Genomic DNA, 20,774 nt, shown 5'->3' with positions numbered 1-20,774 from the left:
CCGCGCGTGTTTCAGAAGTTGCTTTGCGGTACAGTAGCAGCTGAAAGTGGTTTTCAGGACAGGAGTGGAGAGTGTTTCAGAAGTTGCTTTGCGGTACAGTAGCAGCTGAAAGTGGTTTTTAGGACAGGAGTTGAGAATGAAGACCTTGTCGTTTTGCAAAAAGCATCAACCAAAGCCAAAGTTGCAATGCCAAAGGCCCTGCTGTGGTCCGAGGAGAATGGATAGTTACAAGCCTAACCCCAAATCATAACCTTAACCATTAGTGGGATCAGAAGAAATCTGACCCTGGGCCAGCATTTAGGGGATGTCTAGAAACACACAAATTGTTGTTCCCCTGCCTGCCCTGAGTTGATGGACGGATGATGTTATTTGGGTCTTCCTAATGAAAACCTGATGTGTGGATCTAATTGTATAGTCATTCCATCCATAGCATCAGTATGTGTATGTATGAGTGTTTGACCTACAGTTATCCCCAGGGAGTGGGAGAGAGAATAGGAAGAGAGAGGGAAACAGGGAGGGAGGAAGAGAGAGATGCGATTGAGAGACCACCATGCACCATCCACCACCCAGAATTAACCACTTCGTCGTCCGGGAGACGCTTACCGTAGCTGTGGCATTACCATAGATATGCAGATAGTTTCCTGTCAATGGTAGTGTGCTGAGGGACTCCCTGCTGTTGAGACTGTGTCACACTGTGACTCAGCCATATTTGTGTCCTCTGTAGTGCAGATGAAGTGTAGAGGGGGTGGTATTGTGTACACACACATAGACACACCCTAGGGTTTGTAAGTCTAGGGTCACAGGTTCAGTGCAGCTGGCAGGGGGTCTTATTAGGTATCTGTGTGTGTGTTAGTGCTGAGCGATTAACCGAAACGTCAGTTATTTTCCGTTTTTTAAACAACTAATTGACCAAAGTCTGTTCAAGTATTTAAATCGTAATTTCGTCCCGGTTTTTTTCTTCTGTGAGCTCAATGAGCAGTTTCTCTAGCGATAAGTCAGATCAAGCCCGAACTGTACAATGTATTTGGGAGTTGTAGTTTCCAACAGGCCAATATTCTACATAGTTTAGCACAGAAAATGTGGTAATTAACTACAATGACCATAATCCATTGCGCATCTATTTGTTCCGGTCTATGTGTTTCTTTTATGCCTGCTACATCAGGTTAGTGTGGGGCAGACACAGAGAGGGAGAGAAGAAAGCGCAATGGAGAGGGATAGAGAGCAGTTGTTTCACGATGTGTCTCTACCTGAAAATACATGATATAAGTGACTGAATGTTGGTATTCAGTACGCCTTATTTACTTTGAAGAACTACTAAAATAGTGATTTTGTCAGACGGCGTAGGCAGCAGCTGACTTGATGGCTTGGAATTAAATAAAAGTCATTAAATAAAACCAATGTTATATTATAACATATTCAAATATTTTATTCAAGTAAAGTAATGTGAATACACGATTGCTAATAAGTGATACGCAGTAATGGGCAGTCACTACCATCATGGAACTTATTGTATGAATTGTATTATTCTGCATTCAACCCAAACAGAACCAACCTCAAAAAGCACTAATCGCTCAGCACTAGTGTGTGTGTGTGTGTGTGTGTGTGTGTGTGTGTGTGTGTGTGTGTGTAATAATATGATCCCTAAATAATCGTAGCCTACCTCTGTCTTCTGAAAGAGGGTAATAGACATCATAAATCCAGTCACTGCCATGAGTCACACTGCTGGGAAAGTTCTGCTCATGATAGCTAACGACTTGAAGCTCTGCCTGTCTGGTCTATCTGATCTGTCTCTAGGGGGAATATCGAAGTAGGCTTTTTCCTAACATTACCTTCCTACACACACTATACACTGCCTTATGATACACTAGTAGATATGTCGACTGTAAGCAAACATTACAGTTTTATCTTAGATACTCTGCTTGACCAGACTTTGAACTTTTTGACTGTTCCAGCACTCGCATGTTCTTCATACTCGAGTACTCGAATGCAACACAAAATACCAGTTGTTTTTGTGTTCGCTAATCCAAGTTTATCATTTTAAAAGGCTAATTGATCATTAAAAAAAACTTTTGCAATTATGTTAGCACAGCTGAAAACTGTTGTCCTGATTAAAGAAGCAATAAAACTGTCCTTCTTTAGACTAGTTGAGTGTCTGGAGCATCAGCATTTGTGGGTTCGATTACAGGCTCAAAATGGCCAGAAACTTTCTTCTGAAACTTGTCAGTCTATTCTTGTTCTGAGAAATGAAGGCTTTTAAAAATTATAAACTTGGATTAGCTAACTCAACGTTCCATTGGAACAGAGGAGTAATGGTTGCGGACAATGAGCCTCTGTATGTATATGTAGATATTCCATAAAACAATCTGCCCGTTCCAGCTACAATAGTCATTTGCAACATTAGCAATCTCTACACTGTATTTCTGATCAATTGAATGTTCTTTTAATGGACAAAATGTGCCTTTCTTTCAAAAACAAGGACATTTTTAAGTGACCCAAAACTTTTGAAGTAGTGTGTATTCAGTCAATACAAAAAGTGCTATTTAAGATTGATTTATTGAAATCGGAATATCAACTGGTGATATTATATCATGGAACACAATCTTCAAAAGGCAGTAACCTCAGCAGTGGCACTCGTCCAAAAAGTTATACTTTTGAATCAGCTGTCCATAGAACATTCTTCCATGAGTCTTGATGATCATCCAGGTGCTTTTTTGGCAAACCTGAGTCAACTTTTTGGACGACATGGATCACATTATGTCTGGCGAAAACGGAACACTGCATTCCACTGTCAGAACCTCATACTAATGGTCAAGCATGGTGGTGGCAGAGTGATGGCTTGGGAATCGTTGTTGCCTCAGGACCTGAACGACTTGCCTGAACCCTTTGACGCGTACCAACACACGGGTAGGATCATTCTACAGTGGTCACCTGCAGCGTGCGCTCAAACCGGTGTGATTAGAATGCTTATTTAGAACGGCCATTTGCGATTGACGCAGGAGTCAGCGTTGGAGCTGGCAACACTTTTTGTTCACAGAAACGTTTTGCACAAACAGTCGTTGTGTTCACAGAAGTGGCAACAGCATGACACAAGCATCCAAACCGTAAAATGTAGGCTACATTAGTCCTAGCGCTAACTGAGGGGAGATTGACCTAACACAAGCGGTCATATTTAACTAACAGAATATGAATTAACTAATAGAAAAGACTATTGACAATTCATCACATCACGGGTGAGCTCACCATTGATCAATATAATTGAGTAAAACACTTTCTAAAAATGTTAATTAATCAGACGATGGGTAGTTTGTGTGCGCCTCCATGTTTGGTCAACTAAAGTTAAGAAGAGGAGGCAAGATGAGTTGGGTCTGTTTGCAGTATGCATGCTCAAGGGGGGGTGTCGTCATTACAATCTATGCAATAATCAGAATGCATGATTTGTCACCAGTACTTGAAAACGTGAATAAAACAGTAAAGACATTATGCTCCATACATATATACAGTGAGGCAATAAAGTATTTATTTAATACATTATGCTCCATACCTATATACTTTATGCTACAGTAGAAATGACAACACGATATACAGACAATAAGGCATTTACTTTGATAGGAAAGCTCATCTATCCAAAGTTATTTGTAAGGAAAACAACAATGAAGGCAATGCGAGCGCCAGCCAGAAAATGTGCCAGGGGGAAAAAGCTTGTGCTAGACTGCACAAATGCCTGCATACATGATCTGAGGAAACACAGGGGAGGTGGTTGGGCTTTCATCAAAGAGATAAGTTTGTCCAGTTCAGTAAATCCTCGAACATTCATTGCATTCAGAAAGTATTCAGACCCCTTCCCTTTTTCCACATTTTGTTATGTTACAGCCTTATTCTAAAATGTATTCATTCCCCCCCCCCCCCCCCCTCATCAATCTACACACAATAACCCAAAATGACAAAGGGAAAACAGGTTTTTAGATTTTTTTGGCAAATGTATAAAATATATATATATATATATATATATATCTTATTTACATAAGTATTCAGACCCTTTGCTATGAGACTTGAAATTGAGCTGAGGTGCATCATGTTTCCATTGATCATCTTTGATGTTTCTACAACTTGATTTGAGTCCACCTGTGGTAAATTCAATTGATTGGACATGATTTGGAAAGGCACACACCTGTCTATATTTTGTCTAAATGTAACCTTTATTTAGCTAGGTAAGTCAGTTAAGAACAATTTTTTTATTTACAATGACGGCCTACACCGGCCAAACCCGGACGATGCTAGGCCAATTGAGCGCCGCCCTATGGGTTCTCTCAATCATGGACGGTTGTGATACAGCCTGGATTCGAACAAGGGTGTCTGTAGTGACACCTCTAGCACTGAGATGCAGTGCCTTAGATCGCTGCACCACTTGGGAGCCCAGGATTATGTCGAGGCACAGATCTGTAAAAGGGTACCAACAAATTTCTGCAGCTTTGCAGGTCCCCAAGAACACAGTGGCCTCCATCATTCTTAAATGGAAGAAGTCTGGAACCACCAAGACTCTTCCTAGAGCTGGTCGCCCAGCCAATCTTTGCAATCGGTGGAGAAGGGCCTTGGTCAGGGATGTGACCAAGAACCCAATGGTTACTCTGACAGAGCTCCATAGTTCCTCTTTGGAGATGGGAGAGCCTTCCAGAAGAACAACCATCTCTGCAGCACTCCACCAATCAGGCCTGTGTGGTAGAGTGGCTTTACTGCGAAAGCATACCATGGGATTATCTGAGGACAGTGCCCCACACCAAAATACTTTTTCAACCAGCACAGGCGTCACAAAAATCACAGAGATAGAGATTAAATAAATCACCTACCTTTGAAGATCTTCCTCTGTTTGCAATCCCAATGGTCCCAGCTACACAATGAATGGTCGTTTTGTTCGAAAAAGTCCTTCTTTATATCCAATAAAGTATGTTAAGTTGGCGCCAATAATCTCAGTCATCCACTCGTTCAACATGCATACAAACGAATCCAAAAAGTTACTGGTAAAGTTCGTCCAAACAAGTCAAATTATGTTTCTAATTAATCCTCAGGTACTCTGATATCTAAATAAATGATCATATTTAACACAGAGAATATTATGTTCAATAGGGAAGATAAATAATGAAGAGCGCGCGCCTCATTCACGCGCCAACAAGCCGACTTTTCTAATGAGAGACACCTTGTAGTTTTTCGAACTACTTGCTCATTTTTCAAAAAACAAGCCTGAAACCCTTTCTAACGACTGTTGACATTTAGTGGAAGCCATAGGAAATGCAATCTGGGTCCTATCTATTTGTATTTCCCATAGACTAGCACTGAAATGACCTGTGACCTCAAAACAAAAATACAGATGGATTTTCCTCGGTTTTTGCCTGCCATATCAGTTCTGTTATACTCACATACATTATTTTAACAGTTGTAGAAACTTCAGAATGTTTTCTATCCAATGCTACTAAGTATATGCATATCCTGGCTTCTGGGCCTGAGTAACAGGCAGTTTACTTTGGGCATGTCAGTCATCGGAAATTCCGAACAAAAAACAGTCTCCAAAACAGGTTAAAGACTCTCAGACCATGAGAAACAAGATTCTCTGCTCTGATGAAACCAAGATTGAACTCTTTGGCTTAAATGCCAAGCATCAAAGTCTGGAGGAAACCTGGCGCTATCCCTACAGTGAAGAATGGTAGTGGCAGCATCATGCTGTGGCAATGTTTTTCAGCGGCAGGGACTGGGAGACTAGTCAGGATCGAGGGAAAGATGAACGGAGCAAAGTACAGAGAGGTCCTTGATGAAAACCTGCTCCAGAGCGCTCCAGAGGACCTCAGACTTGGGCGAAGGTTCACCTTCCAACAGGACAACGACCCTAAGCACAAGCCAAGACAACGCAGGAGTGGCTTCGTGACAAGTCTCTGAATGTCCTTGAGTAGCCCAGCCAGAGCCCGGACTTGAACCCGATTGAGCATTGCCGGAGAGACCTGAAAATAGCTGTTCAGCGACGCTCCCCATCCAACCTGACAGAGCTTAAGAGGGTCTGCAGAGAAGAATGGGAGAATCTCCCCAAATACCAAGCTTGTAGTGTCATACCCAAGAAGACTCAAGGCTGTAATCACTGCCAAAGGTGCTTCAACAAAGTACTGCGTAAAATGTCAAATGAATACTTATTTAATTTATTTTTAAATACATTTGCAAAAATGTCTAAAAACTTGTTTTTGCTTTGTCATTATGGTGTATTGTGTGTTGATTGATGAGGTGAAACAACTATGTAATCCATTTCAGAATAAGGCTGTAACATAACAAAATGTGGAAAAAGTCAAGGGGTCTGAATACTTTCCGAATGCACTGAAAATTGTCCGCAACAGTGAAATGGGCTACTTCTATGTGAATTTATGTGGAGGCGGAACACACCTCAATTCAAACTGTTGTCAGAAAATTAACCTTGTTTGAAAAATGATTTCAAATCCACAAGTTGATATTAGCCAATAGATAATTAGCAGACAGCGTCTTGGTTTGAGGGCAGCGCAGGTTAACTCTCCTGTTGCGTAAAAATGTTGCAACATCATTCTGACATCCTGCTCATAAAACAACTCACACTGGGGTGACCATTAGAGATATTTGGAACTCACGTGTGGAAAGGTCAATAGAAGGAAGCATGAATTCTGCTCTGTATCAAAGAGTTCTACAGGAGAGTGTCAGGCCATCTGTCAGGCCATCTGTCCATGAGCTGAAGCTGAAGTGCAGCTGGGTCATGCAGCAAAATATTGATCCAAAACACACAAAACAAATCTACATGAAAATGGTTCAAAAGCAACACATATGAAGTTTTGGGTTGGCTAGTCAAAGTCCAGACCTAATCCCAATTGAGATGTTGTGGCAGGACTTGAAACCAGCAGTTCATGCGTGAAAACCCACAAATGTCGCTGAGTTACAGCAGTTCTGCATGGAAGAGTGGGCCAAAGTTCCTCCACAGCGACGTGAGAGGCTGATAAACAAATACAGGAAGCGTTTGGTTGGAGTCATTGCAGCTAAAGGTGGCACAGCCAGTTATTGAGTGTAAGGGGGCAATTAGTTTTTCACACAGGGGCATTGGGTGTTCCATAACTCTGTCACACAGGGGCATTGGGTGTTCCATAACTTTTTCACACAGGGACATTGGGTGTTCCATAACCTTTTCACACAGGGACATTGGGTGTTCCATAACTCTGTCACACAGGGGCATTGGGTGTTCCATAACTTTTTCACACAGGGGCATTGGGTGTTCCATAACTCTGTCACACAGGGGCATTGGGTGTTCCATAACTTTTTCACACAGGGCATTGGGTGTTCCATAACTCTGTCACACAGGGGCATTGGGTGTTCCATAACTTTTTCACACAGGGACATTGGGTGTTCCATAACCTTTTCACACAGGGACATTGGGTGTTCCATAACTCTGTCACACAGGGGCATTGGGTGTTCCATAACTTTTTCACACAGGGCATTGGGTGTTCCATAACTTTTTCACACAGGGGCATTGGGTGTTCCATAACTTTTTCACACAGGGCATTGGGTGTTCCATAACTTTTTCACACAGGGACATTGGGTGTTCCATAACTTTGTTTATGAAATAAATGAAATAAGTATGTAATTGTTGTGTTATTTCTTCACTCAGGTTCTAGAAAACTGGAAGGAGGGTAAATCATTTATCACGACACTGTATTTCCCCACTTCAAAATCCAATCCATTTAGAATTTGTGATAAAACAAAACAAAACTTGTCATTTGGAATGTAGCTTGTATCCCTTCAGTTCGATAGATTTGACAGGCATTTCTTTCTGTAGGCCTAACGTGAGCTTGTGTGTGTGCTCAAGCAGCGTCTGTAGAGGGAGCGGTCGGAACTTAGGGCGGAGAACTGTGTGACGCTTGGCTTGGTTCCTTTTCTGTTGTGACCCGCAAATGCACATGGAAAAACTGAAAAATGGAACACTAGAGTCAAAGCAAATTCACGCTGTCTTAATGTTTTACTAATTTAATCAGGACATATTTGCAATTGCCCGTTCAGGCAGACAGAAAGCACATTCCACCAAATAGTTTGACAGTATTAGAAAAATATTTGATCTCTGGTTAAAGATCGAGTCATGCCCATCCCTAGACCAGACATGCCCAGACTTGTCCACTTCTCCTCTCATCACTTTTCTGTCTGTTTCTCTCTGTCCCTCTATCCATCTGTCTCTCTGTTTCTCTCTCTGTCCCTCTGTCTATCTGTCCCTCTGTCTGTCTCTGTTTCTCTCTGACCCTCTATCCATCTGTCTATCTGTTTCTCTCTCTGTCTACCTGTCCCTCTGTCTGTCTCTGTCTGTTTCTCTCTGACCCTCTATCCATCTGTCTCTCTGTTTCTCTCTCTGTCTCTCTGTCCCTCTGTCTCTGTCTGTTTCTCTCTGTTTCTCTCTCTGTCTCTCTGTCCCTCTGTCTCTCTCTGTTTCTCTCTCTGTCCCTCTGTCTCTGTCTCTCTGTCCCTCTGTCTGTCTCTGACCCTCTATCCATCTGTCTCTCTGTTTCTTTCTCTGTCCCTCTGTCTCTCTGTCCATCTGTCTGTCTCTGTTTATCTCTGACCCTCTATCCATCTGTCTCTGTCTCTTTGTCCCTCTGTCTGTCTCTGTTTATCTCTGACCCTCTATCCATCTGTCTCTCTGTTTCTCTCTGCCCCTCTGTCTCTGTCTCTCTCTCTGTCCCTCTGTCTCTGTCTGTCTCTGTTTCTCTCTGTCCCTCTGTCTCTGTCTCTCTGTCCCTCTGTCTGTCTCTGTTTGTCTCTGACGCTCTACCCATCTGTCTCTCTGTCCCTCTGTCTCTGTCTCTCTCTCTGTCCCTCTGTCTCTGTCCCTCTGTCTGTCTCTGTTTCTCTCTGATCCTCTACCCATCTGTCTCTCTGTCCCTCTGTTTGTCTCTGACCCTCTACCCATCTGTCTCTCTGTCCCTCTGTCTCTGTCTCTCTCTCTGTCCCTCTGTCTCTGTCTGTCTCTGTCTCTCTGTCCCTCTGTCTGTCTCTGTTTCTCTCTGTCCCTCTGTCTCTGTCCCTCTGTCTGTCTCTGTTTCTCTCTGATCCTCTACCCATCTGTCTCTCTGTCCCTCTGTTTGTCTCTGACCCTCTACCCATCTGTCTCTCTGTCCCTCTGTCTCTGTCTCTCTCTCTGTCCCTCTGTCTCTGTCTGTCTCTGTCTCTCTGTCCCTCTGTCTGTCTCTGTTTCTCTCTGTCCCTCTGTCTCTGTCCCTCTGTCTGTCTCTGTTTCTCTCTGACCCTCTACCCATCTGTCTCTCTGTCCCTCTGTTTGTCTCTGTCTCTGTTTCTCTCTGACCCTCTGTCTATCTGTCTGTCTCTCTGTTTCTGTCTCTGTCCCTCTGTCTCTGTCTCTGTCAATTCAATGCTCTATCTGTCTCATCTATCTATCCCCTCCAACAAACACACAAACACACACACACACACACACACTGCAATCAGGCACCCCTGCCGGTTGGAGTCAAAGGCCAAGTGTCCTAAGCTTCAAAGCAGGTCAGTTGGTCCTGCCCTGTGTACCTACCTCCAGCTGCTTCAGATCCTTTCTGCTTTCTAAGTGTTTTTAAACAACATCCATGTGTGTGTGTGTGTGTGTGTGTGTGTGTGTGTGTGTCTCTGTGTGTGTGTCTCTGTGTGTGTGTGTCTGTGTCTGTGTGTGTCTGTGTGTGTGTCTGTGTGTGTCTGTGTGTCTGTGTGTGTGTCTGTGTGTCTGTGTGTCAATGAGGAATTAGTCTTTGCAACTGGCCGGGTAACGTTTGACCTCTGCCTCAGAGTGTCTCAGTGCATGACTGAGCCAGAATCATTCCTCTTGGCGCTGTTTGAACTGGAGTCTGTGGAACATCACAGGTGTCAGAACATCTACAGGTTTTTGTTTCAAGAGACTGACTCAACTATGAACTAGAACGACCTGGCGTGCGTGTCTTTGAGTGTGCGCATGTGTTTGTCCATGTGTGCGCGTGTGTGTGTGTGCGTGTTGAAAAGTAGAAAGAGTTACTGGAAACGTTGTTTTGCATCAAGACAGTGACTAATCCTGTCCGGTTGAGGTCGTCGGGACTGTTTGCGTGTGTTTAGTTAGTTAATAAGCACATTTGCGATTGAATAAAAGTCATTCTAATACTACGCCTGTTCTTATGACCTCACCAGACTTGGAAACACACCACGCGACACACAGTCGCTAGCCACCCACAGATCTGGGTCATTCTGTCTCTTTAGTGGAAGAAGAGAGGAGAATGAAACTGAGGGAGGAAAGCCATGGGGGCTGTTGATATTTCAACAGGATAACAGAGGTCAAAATGTCAGTATGCTGTCATTGTATCATCTCCCTAGCTCAGGCATAATGAATTAAACACACACACTAAGCCCCCCTAAAGGGAGTGTGACCTCATAGCAGAGCAGACTAACCCTCTCCGTGGGGGCCGTGTGACCGAAACGACCAGCAGGTTCAGAGCGTAGGCAGCACACGCGTCACCACTAGGGCTGTGGCGGTCACGAAATTTCGTCAGCCGGCGATTGTCAAGCAAATAACTGTTGGTCTCAGGGTAATTGACCGTTAATTAACATAAACACATTTAGCATCTCCTGGCTTCCACACACAGCCTACTAGTTATTTGGCCACTTTAGTTGTGATACAAACCTTATCAAAACTCATAGGCCTATGTGCTAGGCTACATGAGGCTAGCGACTATTCGGGGGGGGAAAAATACATTGTTTCTTGCCTGGCTGGGCATAATATATTTATGTATATATATAAGTGATAGGCTAATATTGTCACCCATCACACTATTCTTGGTTTAATCTTGTCTTTGCATATACTACATAATATATGTGTGAAATTTGTTAGAATTTAGCATATACTATTATCATAAACCTGTCATCTATGTACTTAAATAGCAAATAGAGGACGCGTTTCCCGTGATTCATGTTCATACCAGCTAGGTAGGCTATACTCCTGTTGTAAAGATAAGCAATGTGCTTAATATTTGCTTAAGTTGAGAAATAAATATAGGAGGCCTAGCCTATAGAAAGCTGATGGGATCCTCCTCTTTTTAATAGAGGGCATCACTCTATTTTCTTGCGCAATTGCATGGCCTATAGAAATGTTGCGCAATATGAGCTCATGGGCTGTCATGAAGTGTTTGATTAGATTTTCGATGACATTTGCATTGATGTCAGAGTGATTAGAGGGACAATAGAGTGCTGAGTACCAGGCAGTTAGCAAGTTTGGTTGGCTACTAATGACCATCAGCAGCATCAGAGCTTGGAGAAGCCATGACTAAACGGTCACGTGGAATTTGACTGCCTTCATGAGTGTGGCAGTAATACGGCCACCGCAACAGCCCTAGTTACCACCGGCCCCTGGCTCTGCTCCAGGCCGCTCCACAAGCCGCTTCGCTCCTTACCCGGCTCCCCAGACTGCCTGGCCCCATGTTCCCCCAGACTCTCCCACACCGGCCCTCCCTCCCACTCCACACACTGTCCAGGAACGGGCTGAGGGATTCCCATGAGCTGGTGAGGGAGGGAAGGTGGAAGCAAGGGCGGGAGGGAGAGGGGGAAGGTAGCGGTTCAGAGAACAGAGGAAAAAGGTCTGTGTGTGCGATCATCTCTCCAGTCTCAGTGCTTCACGATACCAGACACAGTTTTACTACTCACTGATGTGCTCAGGAGTCTGCACTCATGACTGGAGTTGTTTGATGGAAAACGCAGCGCTAGTTAGTGAGCCTGCTGAGAAGGTAGAACCTTATGTAAGTGGTGTTCTTTTTAGCACACTCAGGAAAGTGTTTGCAACTTCAAAATAAATCAAATCCAGGTGTGTGTGTGTGTGTGTGTGTGTGTGTGTGTGTGTGTGTGTGTGTGTGTGTGTGTGTGTGTGTGTGTGTGTGTGTGTGTGTGTGTGTGTGTGTGTGTGTGTGTGTGTGTGTGTGTGTGTGTGTGTGTGTGTGACAAGGTGCGTCCTCCTCTGACCCTTTAAAAGTTCCACGCAGATGAAGTTATGAACTCAGCTCTTGCTCGAGATCCAACATTCCCATATTCGCTCCTGGGAAAGGCCGAAATGTCACCCTGGAAGGATCCACTCAGCTGTCAGATGAGTTATGAGAGAGTGGCCTGAGGAGAAAGAGAAGGAAGCCTCAGCCTGGCCTGAGGAGGAAGAGGAAGAAGCCTCAGCCTGGCCTGAGGAGGAAGCCATCAAAACGTGACGTTGGGCTCATCAGCTGTTTAATACAACGTGTGGTTTCTAAGCCAGCAGCTTTTACATTCCAGTCGTTTACTGCAGCATTGATGTTCTGTAGCATGATCTCCTTGCTGTGCTTTATTACATTCATATGCTGGTTCACATGGACTGCTAAGCTGCCTTATTGTTAGTGTCTATGTGCCAAGTTGGACTGTACATTAACATGTGTTTTTAGGTAAACTAACAGTTAGATAAAAGAAGACAACTGTTTGTGAAAATGCTTTTTTGAAGTGAAGCCAGTAGGAAGGGATATATTATTTCCTCCGACTGGTTTATCTCTCCAAGGTTGTAGTGCTGAGTGTTTAACTGGAATGTTGGTTATCTGTCGGTTTTAAACAACTAATTGACCAACGTCGGTTTATTCCATCCAGTTCGGGTTTCTTTTTCTGTGTGCTTTTCTGTAGAGATAAATCGCGTCAAGCCTGAACTGTGGGATGTAATGGGGAGTTGTAGTTTCCAACAGGCCAATATTCTGCAAGGAAACGTGGTAATTAACTACAATGACCATAATCCATTGCGCACCCACTTAAACTTGTCCGGTCTGTGAGAAGCAAACAAGGAGACTGAGGAGAGAATGATGGAGAGCAATTGCTTCACGAGCCTGAAAAATACATGATCTAAGTGATTGATAGTTAGGTATTCAGCAGTCATAAAAGTATGTCCTATTTACTTTGAAGAACTACTAGAATAGTGTTTTTTGGGGGGCAGACAGCGTAGGCAGCAGCTCTATAGGCATGAGATGATGACTTGGAATGAAATAATAAAGTCATAAAATAAAACTAATGTTTAATTAAAGCAAAGTAATGTGAATACATCATAGTTAATAAGTGATACGCAGTAAGGGGCTGTCACTACAATCTTGTTTTATTCAGTGTTGTTACAGCATTCCACCCCCATCATGAAATAATCAAACCCACCTCAAAACAACACAAATCCCTCAGCTCTAGTCTGTTGACGTGCTCTATTTATTGTCTATTCGCTTTAAAGGCCATGCTGTGAAACCAAAGCCCTGTGGGTCAGCTATCTGGTTCCTGTTTAGAGATGGTGTGTGGAATGGCCGAGTTGTGAAATGATGTCACGGCTCGTTATCCCACAGCCTTCTAGTGGTGGTAGTGAATGGTGCGTTGTTAGATGGGAGACAGTCAGAGTGTCACTAGGTTATCTATTCAACTCTCCAGCGAGTGACAGACTCTGCGAGATGACGGTATTGTTGTGAGATAGAGATAGGGTGTGAGATAGGGATAGTGAGATAGGGTTACCCCCGCCCCCTGGAGTTACCCCCCCCTGGGGTTACCCCCCCTGACATTGATAGAGCTTATGACATGTTCATGTCACTGGGATATGGTAGTGTTTTTGTAGCTTTTATGTGATGGTGACACTGGGGTTCTGTAGTGCTGGTGTTTATAAATGGACTGTGTCAGCAGGGTTATCTCAAGCAGGCTGATTCTAGATCTGTTATGTGTTAGCTCCGCGGTGGTTGGAAAGCCGAGCTGCTATCAGCTGGTAACTGACCGTAGGTCAGCGGCGCGGGTTGTTTCATCTGAGACTAGCGTTTGTTTTTTTCCCTCCGTCTGCATCCATTTGTCAAAGAATCCATCATCCCTTCTGTCCACATCTCTCCTCTCTGACCCCGTGAGTCACGGAGCTCTGTGGGGGGAAACCAAAACAGAGAGCAGAGCAGCCGGGTTCCTCCGGGCTCTCCGACATGAAGACACTCAGATAGGACAGGAGGCCCCACTTCAAACGTACACTGACACACATCTAGACATCTGTGTGACCAGGCCTTCTCTCTCTCTCTCGACCTCCTCCGTCTCTTCCTCTCCAGGTCTGGCTTTGTTTAAGCCTGACAGGAGGTTGTTGACTCGCAAGCCCTCTGTCTGTGTATGTTTTATTCACCGTTGTTCTCGTTCACCACGGCTGCGCTACGCCACTTACTCTAAGAGCAGGGGTGTCAAACTCAATCAGTGCTAGGGCCATATTGGGGGGGGGGGGGGGGGGGGATTCGTGGGCCAGACATAGCCTAACGGGAAAAAAACGTGTCCACAAACTGCGACCCAAACTGTCCGTTGTTTTATTTGGTAAAAATATATCCCTTTACAATAGGAAGAAGAAGAAGAAGAAGAAGAAGAGATCAATGATATTTGTCCTTTGCTGCTATGCTTGCAGGTGTGACCCAACTCGAAAGGTGTTTAACTCCAAATAACAAAAACATGGCTAGGTAGTTGTAACGCTTAAACTTAAAACCTTTTTTTCATTTTCGTTTCGCACTGAATGCATGGCCAGTACGGTTGAATGCAGCGTTGGTGTATGGTGCAATCTCAAGGTCTTGTAGTGGAGTGGAGTAGCCAGCCCTAGGCCTACTAAATGTTGCTGTAAGAGGCCTACATGCCTCTCCTTTGCATTTTAGTGTACTAGCTAGGACGGTGGCCTGTGTACACTTCAACTCCGCTGCCCACGGTAAACCCGACACACGCACGCAGCTTCATTGACATTGAATTCACCCCTGCGATGCCATCAGGCTGTCATTTCATAAAGTAGACTGTCGACTCTTTTATACTCGCTTTTCACTTATTGACAATCAAGACGACATGTTCTGTAGAATACTGCAAGGACCTGTTGATACTGAAACATGGCCATTTACAACACATTTAAACTTTCGTTCTGGTAGAAGAAGGGGGGGGGGTCTGGGAGGAGTGGTGTGGGTGTGGCAATACACTGCCGTTTGGCGTGCAGCACATTGGCAGCGCTTGCTGTGACTTGTCAGTGCAGCGCTTCGCGAGCTGTATGGGAGTGGGCCAAAATGAATTGACAACCCAAATCATTGATAGAAATGTGTCACAGGCCGAATGCGTCCCGCGGGCCTTGTGTTTGCCACAACATGTCTTAGAGTTATGGTTGGTTGATTAAAACTGCTGTGTTGGTCAATGGCCCCGTTTTGTGTTTGCTGATTAAAGTGACATTTTATGCGAGTTGGGAGGTGGTAAACACGGCTTCGGAAACATTCCATACCAACACTGTTACCATGTCATAAATTATGATCACATCCTCACTTTCTTTTCCCTTCTCTCTCGCTCTCTCTCTCTCTCTGTCTCTCTGTCTCTCTCTCTCTCTCTCTAGGTGTGTAGTTGGTGAGAAGCCAGCTGGCTGGCCCTGGAGACACGCCTTCACTACGATGTAGAGTCCAGAAGAGAGAGAACGAGAGAGAGAGAGAGAGAAAGACAAAAGCGATACTGTTTTCTCGCTACGCACAAGACGGGATAGAGAGCAAGTGAAAGAGGGTGAGTAAAGACAGTGGGAAGGACGGAAAGAAAAGATAGAGTGACCGAGCAGAAAGAAGGAACAAGAGCAACAGCAGTGCCCGAACCACATCAGGAGGAGATAAGAGCAGAGAAAGAGAGGAACACTGTGAATCATTGACCTCAGGCCCTGCCTCCAAACCAGCCTCTCCCGCCCTCCTCCTCCTTCCTCCTTTCCCTGCGTTGGAACTGTTCACTCTCTCCCACACCTCTGTCACAACAGGAACCCATTCTTTGCTCTCTCCCTCCACCCGTTCCCCTCTTCCTGAAAACCCCTGAGGACTTGAACCTTCACCTTTGACCCCACCTGTGTGACCCCTGGATGACAGTCCACCTCTCCCGGAATCAACCCCGTCAAACTTCACTGAACAGACAACACCAGGAACACTTCAGAAGCACTGCAAACGTCAACACCACCATGTGTCACGTGATCGTGACCTGTCGCTCCATGCTGTGGACTCTACTCAGCATCGTGGTCGCTTTCGGCGAGCTCATCGCCTTCATGAGCACCGATTGGCTGGTGGGCTCCCCCCGGACACCGGACGCCGTCTTCAGCCCTCACGGCGCCACTGCAGCCGGCGAGGCCTACCGGCCCACCCTGGGCATCTACGGCCGCTGCATCAAGCTGCCCCACCTGCAGCGCGGCGTGCTGTGCGGGCCGTACGCCGCGCACTTTGGGGAGATCGCCAGCGGGTTCTGGCAGGCGGCGGCCATCTTCCTGGCGGCGGGCATCCTGCTGCTGTGTGCCGTGGCCTTCATCTCCGTCTTCACCATGTGCTTCCAGAGCATCATGAAGAAGAGCATCTTCAACGTCTGTGGACTGCTGCAGGCCATCGCAGGTGAGGCGGAGGGAGACACCTATTGACATGCACAGGCGGCCCCTCGCACGGCTAATGCACAGGGCCCACTTGTTCCAGTGTTGCTGTGCGAGGTGCTGCGTTGCCTGGGGGGGTTGGTCGTAGTTTTCACCAGGCAGTGTAGTAGTTAGACACAGCTGACTGACTGTTGAACCCCTGGGATGTAGGGAGAGAGGGGCTTGTGAAGGGGTGGGTGCCATTTGACCAGCCAACATTCAGCCCCCATCTATCTAACCTTTAGTGCTGCTGTCCCGTCTCTGACCTTCAGAGTTTAAACATTTACTAGAGCAATCAGACCCCGCTGACCACACACAAACACCCACGCGCACACACACAAACACACAGGCCCCCGAGAGTGTATTAACTATTACTCCCAGCTGGCTCTCTGTGTGCTCTAGGTGACCATTAACCCTATAGGTCGGGTATCCGGGTATCCGGGAAGCACAGCAACCTTGCGCCTCCCTCTTGAGGTCGTTGCCATGAGCGACGAGGTACCAAATATTTGTCATCTTGAGTCAGCTGGGGTGACATCACGTGACCTGTGTGTGTGTGTGTGTGTATGAGTCTCGGGGTCACTGTGACCTGCTGCGGTGAATTATGGGAGGCAGTCATAGGAGAGAGTGAGGTCGTTCCGACTGAATCTCTCTGAGCGTTCATCCCTCTCTCCTCTCCTTCCCCGTGCTTGTTCCTTACACGGTCAGGGTGAAGTCGCCCTACAGACACATATCTACTGTAAGATCAATTTGATGTCTTTTCCACACTATATGTTAAGGTTAGAATTTGGGTATGACGACAACTTTCTGGCACAACATGAATTGAGGTGATTGGACGGTTACCACCTAACAGTGTAACCCACATTCAGACCTAGTGAAAGTGTCAAATGCGGTCCAGTGTTATTGTAGTCGCTATTGAGCCGTAGTCAGAGGACTTCCACAGCTGGACTGATTAGAAAAGCAGAGCTGCTCGTTATGGGTCTGGGAGGAAGAGGATGAGGAAGAGGAAAGGGGGCGAGGAGGAAAGCAGAAATAGCAGGGAGACGTTTCCTTCATGCCCCCAGCCCTCAGCCCCATGTCTGAGTTGACTATAGGTCATTAACCCAAAGGGGAAAGATGAATCCATGTTGAAAGTCATATTGGTTTTTGTGCATCTCTGAGTGATGTTCTATCGATTCCCGAGGTCATTTCATGTTTTTCATGTGTATCTGAGTTATTGCTGTTCAAGCAGGTAGAAATACAGCCAGAAGCAGCTAGAGTTGCTCACTACACTAGAAGTCAATAGAAATACAACTTTTAGATTGGGAAAACATCCATCATCATTTCAATACTGGCCGATGTCATAACTCAGGAGGGCGTCTTCTCTCGAATGAGCCATTGATCATATTTTTGCGATACTCCTACACTGAGAAATGTGTAATTTAGCGGAGGGTCCACTACATTTCTCCTATTTGTCTGCCTGGTCAGTCCAGGGTGCTTTACATAGTGCCACGGTCGTTGTGAATGTAATACTCCACTCTGCGAGGCACATCGGTCTACAGGTTGAACTTGGTGATTTTACAGCCAACTAGCTACTTCACATCGGTCTACAGGTTGAACTTGGTGATTTTACAGCCAACTAGCTACTTCACATCGGTCTACAGGTTGAACTTGGTGATTTTACAGCCAACTAGCTACTTCACATCGGTCTACAGGTTGAACTTGGTGATTTTACAGCCAACTAGCTACTTCACATCGGTCTACAGGTTGAACTTGGTGATTTTACAGCCAACTAGCTACTTCACATCGGTCTACAGGTTGAACTTGGTGAGATTGTAGACTGCTAAATTGATAGTGCAGTTTGTTTAGGTGATTTTACAGCCAACTAGCTACTTCACATGCTGATGTTGTCTTTGGTATTATTGTGTGTAGCTAAGTGTTCTACCGAGCTAGATAGCCCTTAGAGAGAGCTTTGCATTGTGGGTTTTGAGCTGCAACAGAATTTCCCAATGATTTTAACATGTTGCTACAAAACCTTATTATTATAACGACAAAATGAAACATATATTTACCAAAAATATTGTTATCACATGTTAGTGTTATTTAACACTGTAAATTATAGGTGGTTTTGGATGGATTTGTCCTTTAATGCCCTGGCTACAGGAAGAGATAAGGACCAAAACACACAGCAACACCATATCAAGCAGTCGGTCTGTGTTGACGTGGCTGTGGAAGTTGGTGTTTTTCCTTCAGATTTCTTTCCTATTGACAGTGATACCTCCACATGTCTTAGACCAGAGGGATGGAAAACTCTGTCATTTCTCAGCCAGCCAGCATTCTGTGATATTACTTTTTTGTCTCTCTCTCTCTGTATCTCTCTCTGTATCTCTATCTCTATATCTCTCTCTGTATTTCTCTCTCTCTGTATCTCTCTCTGTATCTCTATCTCTATATCTCTCTCTGTATTTCTCTCTCTCTCTCTCTGTATCTCTATCTCTGTATATCTCTCTCTGTATCTCTATCTGTATCTCTATCTCTATATCTCTCTCTGTATCACTCTCTGTATCTCTCTCTCTGTATCTCTCTCTGTATCTCTCTCTGTATCTCTATCTCTATATCTCTCTCTGTATTTCTCTCTCTCTCTCTGTATCTCTATCTCTGTATATCTCTCTCTGTATCTCTATCTCTGTATCTCTTTCTGTATCTCTGTATCTCTCTGTATCTCTGTATCTCTCTGTATCTCTCTCTCTCTGTATCTCTCTCTGTATCTCTATCTCTATATCTCTCTCTGTATCGCTCTCTGTATCTCTATCTCTGTATCTCTCTCCGTATTTCTCTCTCTCTCTCTCTGTATCTCTATCTCTGTATCTCTCTCTGTATTTCTCTCTGTATATCTCTCTCTCTGTATATATATCTCTGTATCTCTCTCTGTATCTCTCTCTGTATCTCTATATCTCTCTCTGTATTTCTCTCTCTCTCTCTGTATCTCTATCTCTGTATCTCTCTCTGTATTTCTCTCTGTATATCTCTCTCTCTGTATATATATCTCTGTATCTCTCTCTGTATCTCTCTCTGTATCTCTATATCTCTCTCTGTATTTCTCTCTCTCTCTCTGTGTGTGTATCTCTCTCTATACATATATATATATATCTCTGTATCTCTCTGTATCTCTCTCTCTCTGTATTTCTCTCTGTATCTCTCTCTCTTTGTAACTCTCTCTCTATCTCTGTATCTCTCTGTATTTCTCTCTGTATCTCTGTATCTCTCTCTCTCTGTATCGCTGTATCTCTCTCTCTGTATCTCTCTCTCTCTGTATCTCTATATCTCTATCTCTGTATCTCTCTCTGTATCGCTCTCTGTATCTCTATCTCTATATCTCTCTCTGTATTTCTCTCTCTCTCTCTCTGTATCTCTATCTCTGTATCTCTCTCTGTATCTCTCTCTCTTTGTATCTCTCTCTGTATCTCTCTCTCTATCTCTGTATCTCTGTATCTCTCTCTGTATCTCTATCTCTATATCTCTCTCTGTATCTCTCTCTCTCTCTCTCTCTGTATCTCTATCTCTATATCTCTCTCTGTATTTCTCTCTCTCTCTGTATCTCTATCTCTGTATCTCTCTCTGTATTTCTCTCTGTATCTCTCTCTCTTTGTATCTCTCTCTGTATCTCTCTCTCTATCTCTGTATCTCTCTGTATTTCTCTCTGTATCTCTGTATCTCTCTCTCTCTGTATCTCTGTATCTCTCTCTCTCTGTATCTCTGTATCTCTATCTCTGTATCTCTCTCTGTATCTCTATCTCTATATCTCTCTCTGTATTTCTCTCTCTCTCTCTCTGTATCTCTATCTCTGTATCTCTCTCTGTATTTCTCTCTCTCTCTCTCTGTATCTCTATCTCTGTATCTCTCTCTGTATATCTCTCTCTCTGTATATATATCTCTGTATCTCTCTCTGTATCGCTCTCTGTATCTCTCTCTGTATCTCTGTATCAATTCAATTCAATTCAAGGGCTTTATTGGCATGGGAAACATGTGTTAACATTGCCAAAGCAAGTGAGGTAGATCATATATAAAGTGAATATATAAAGAAAAATTATATTTTTTATATATATATATATATATCTGTCTCTCCTTTCCACCAGTTTGACTTTCCTCCAATCATTATTTCCACTAAGTGTGCAGACCGACCGTACCGTAATGTGACCAAGACTGGGATCAGGTGGCAGATGTTTTTTGGTGAAAGGCTTGACCTCAGAGGGAGAGATTGTGGTTGTGTAGCCAGTGGTGGTCACGTCATCCCAACTGGAGTCACTAGACTGGTCCTGACTCTACTCACCTCATTTACACTGATGTCATACTGGGAAGGTTGTGTGTCTCTGATCGAAAT

The 20,774-nt window shown here is 44.5% G+C and overlaps 1 protein-coding gene across 1 annotated transcript in view; it reads left to right on the top strand.

Annotated features, from left to right (window-relative positions):
* LOC109874041 (LHFPL tetraspan subfamily member 2a protein) overlaps positions 1 to 20,774 on the top strand; it is a 74,328-nt gene that overhangs the window by 42,553 nt on the left and 11,001 nt on the right. Inside the window, exon 2 of the mRNA XM_020465784.2 lies at positions 15,386 to 16,403. Within this exon, the coding sequence (XP_020321373.1) occupies positions 15,887 to 16,403 (517 nt within the window). The 5' untranslated portion in view covers positions 15,386 to 15,886. The remainder of the gene's footprint in view (positions 1 to 15,385; positions 16,404 to 20,774) is intronic.

The sequence above is a fragment of the Oncorhynchus kisutch genome, linkage group LG29 (genome assembly GCF_002021735.2).
Source record: "Oncorhynchus kisutch isolate 150728-3 linkage group LG29, Okis_V2, whole genome shotgun sequence".
Taxonomy (NCBI): domain Eukaryota; kingdom Metazoa; phylum Chordata; class Actinopteri; order Salmoniformes; family Salmonidae; genus Oncorhynchus; species Oncorhynchus kisutch.
The sequence above is the reverse complement of the archived record's forward strand: the minus strand, read 5'-3'. Positions and strand labels throughout refer to the sequence as shown.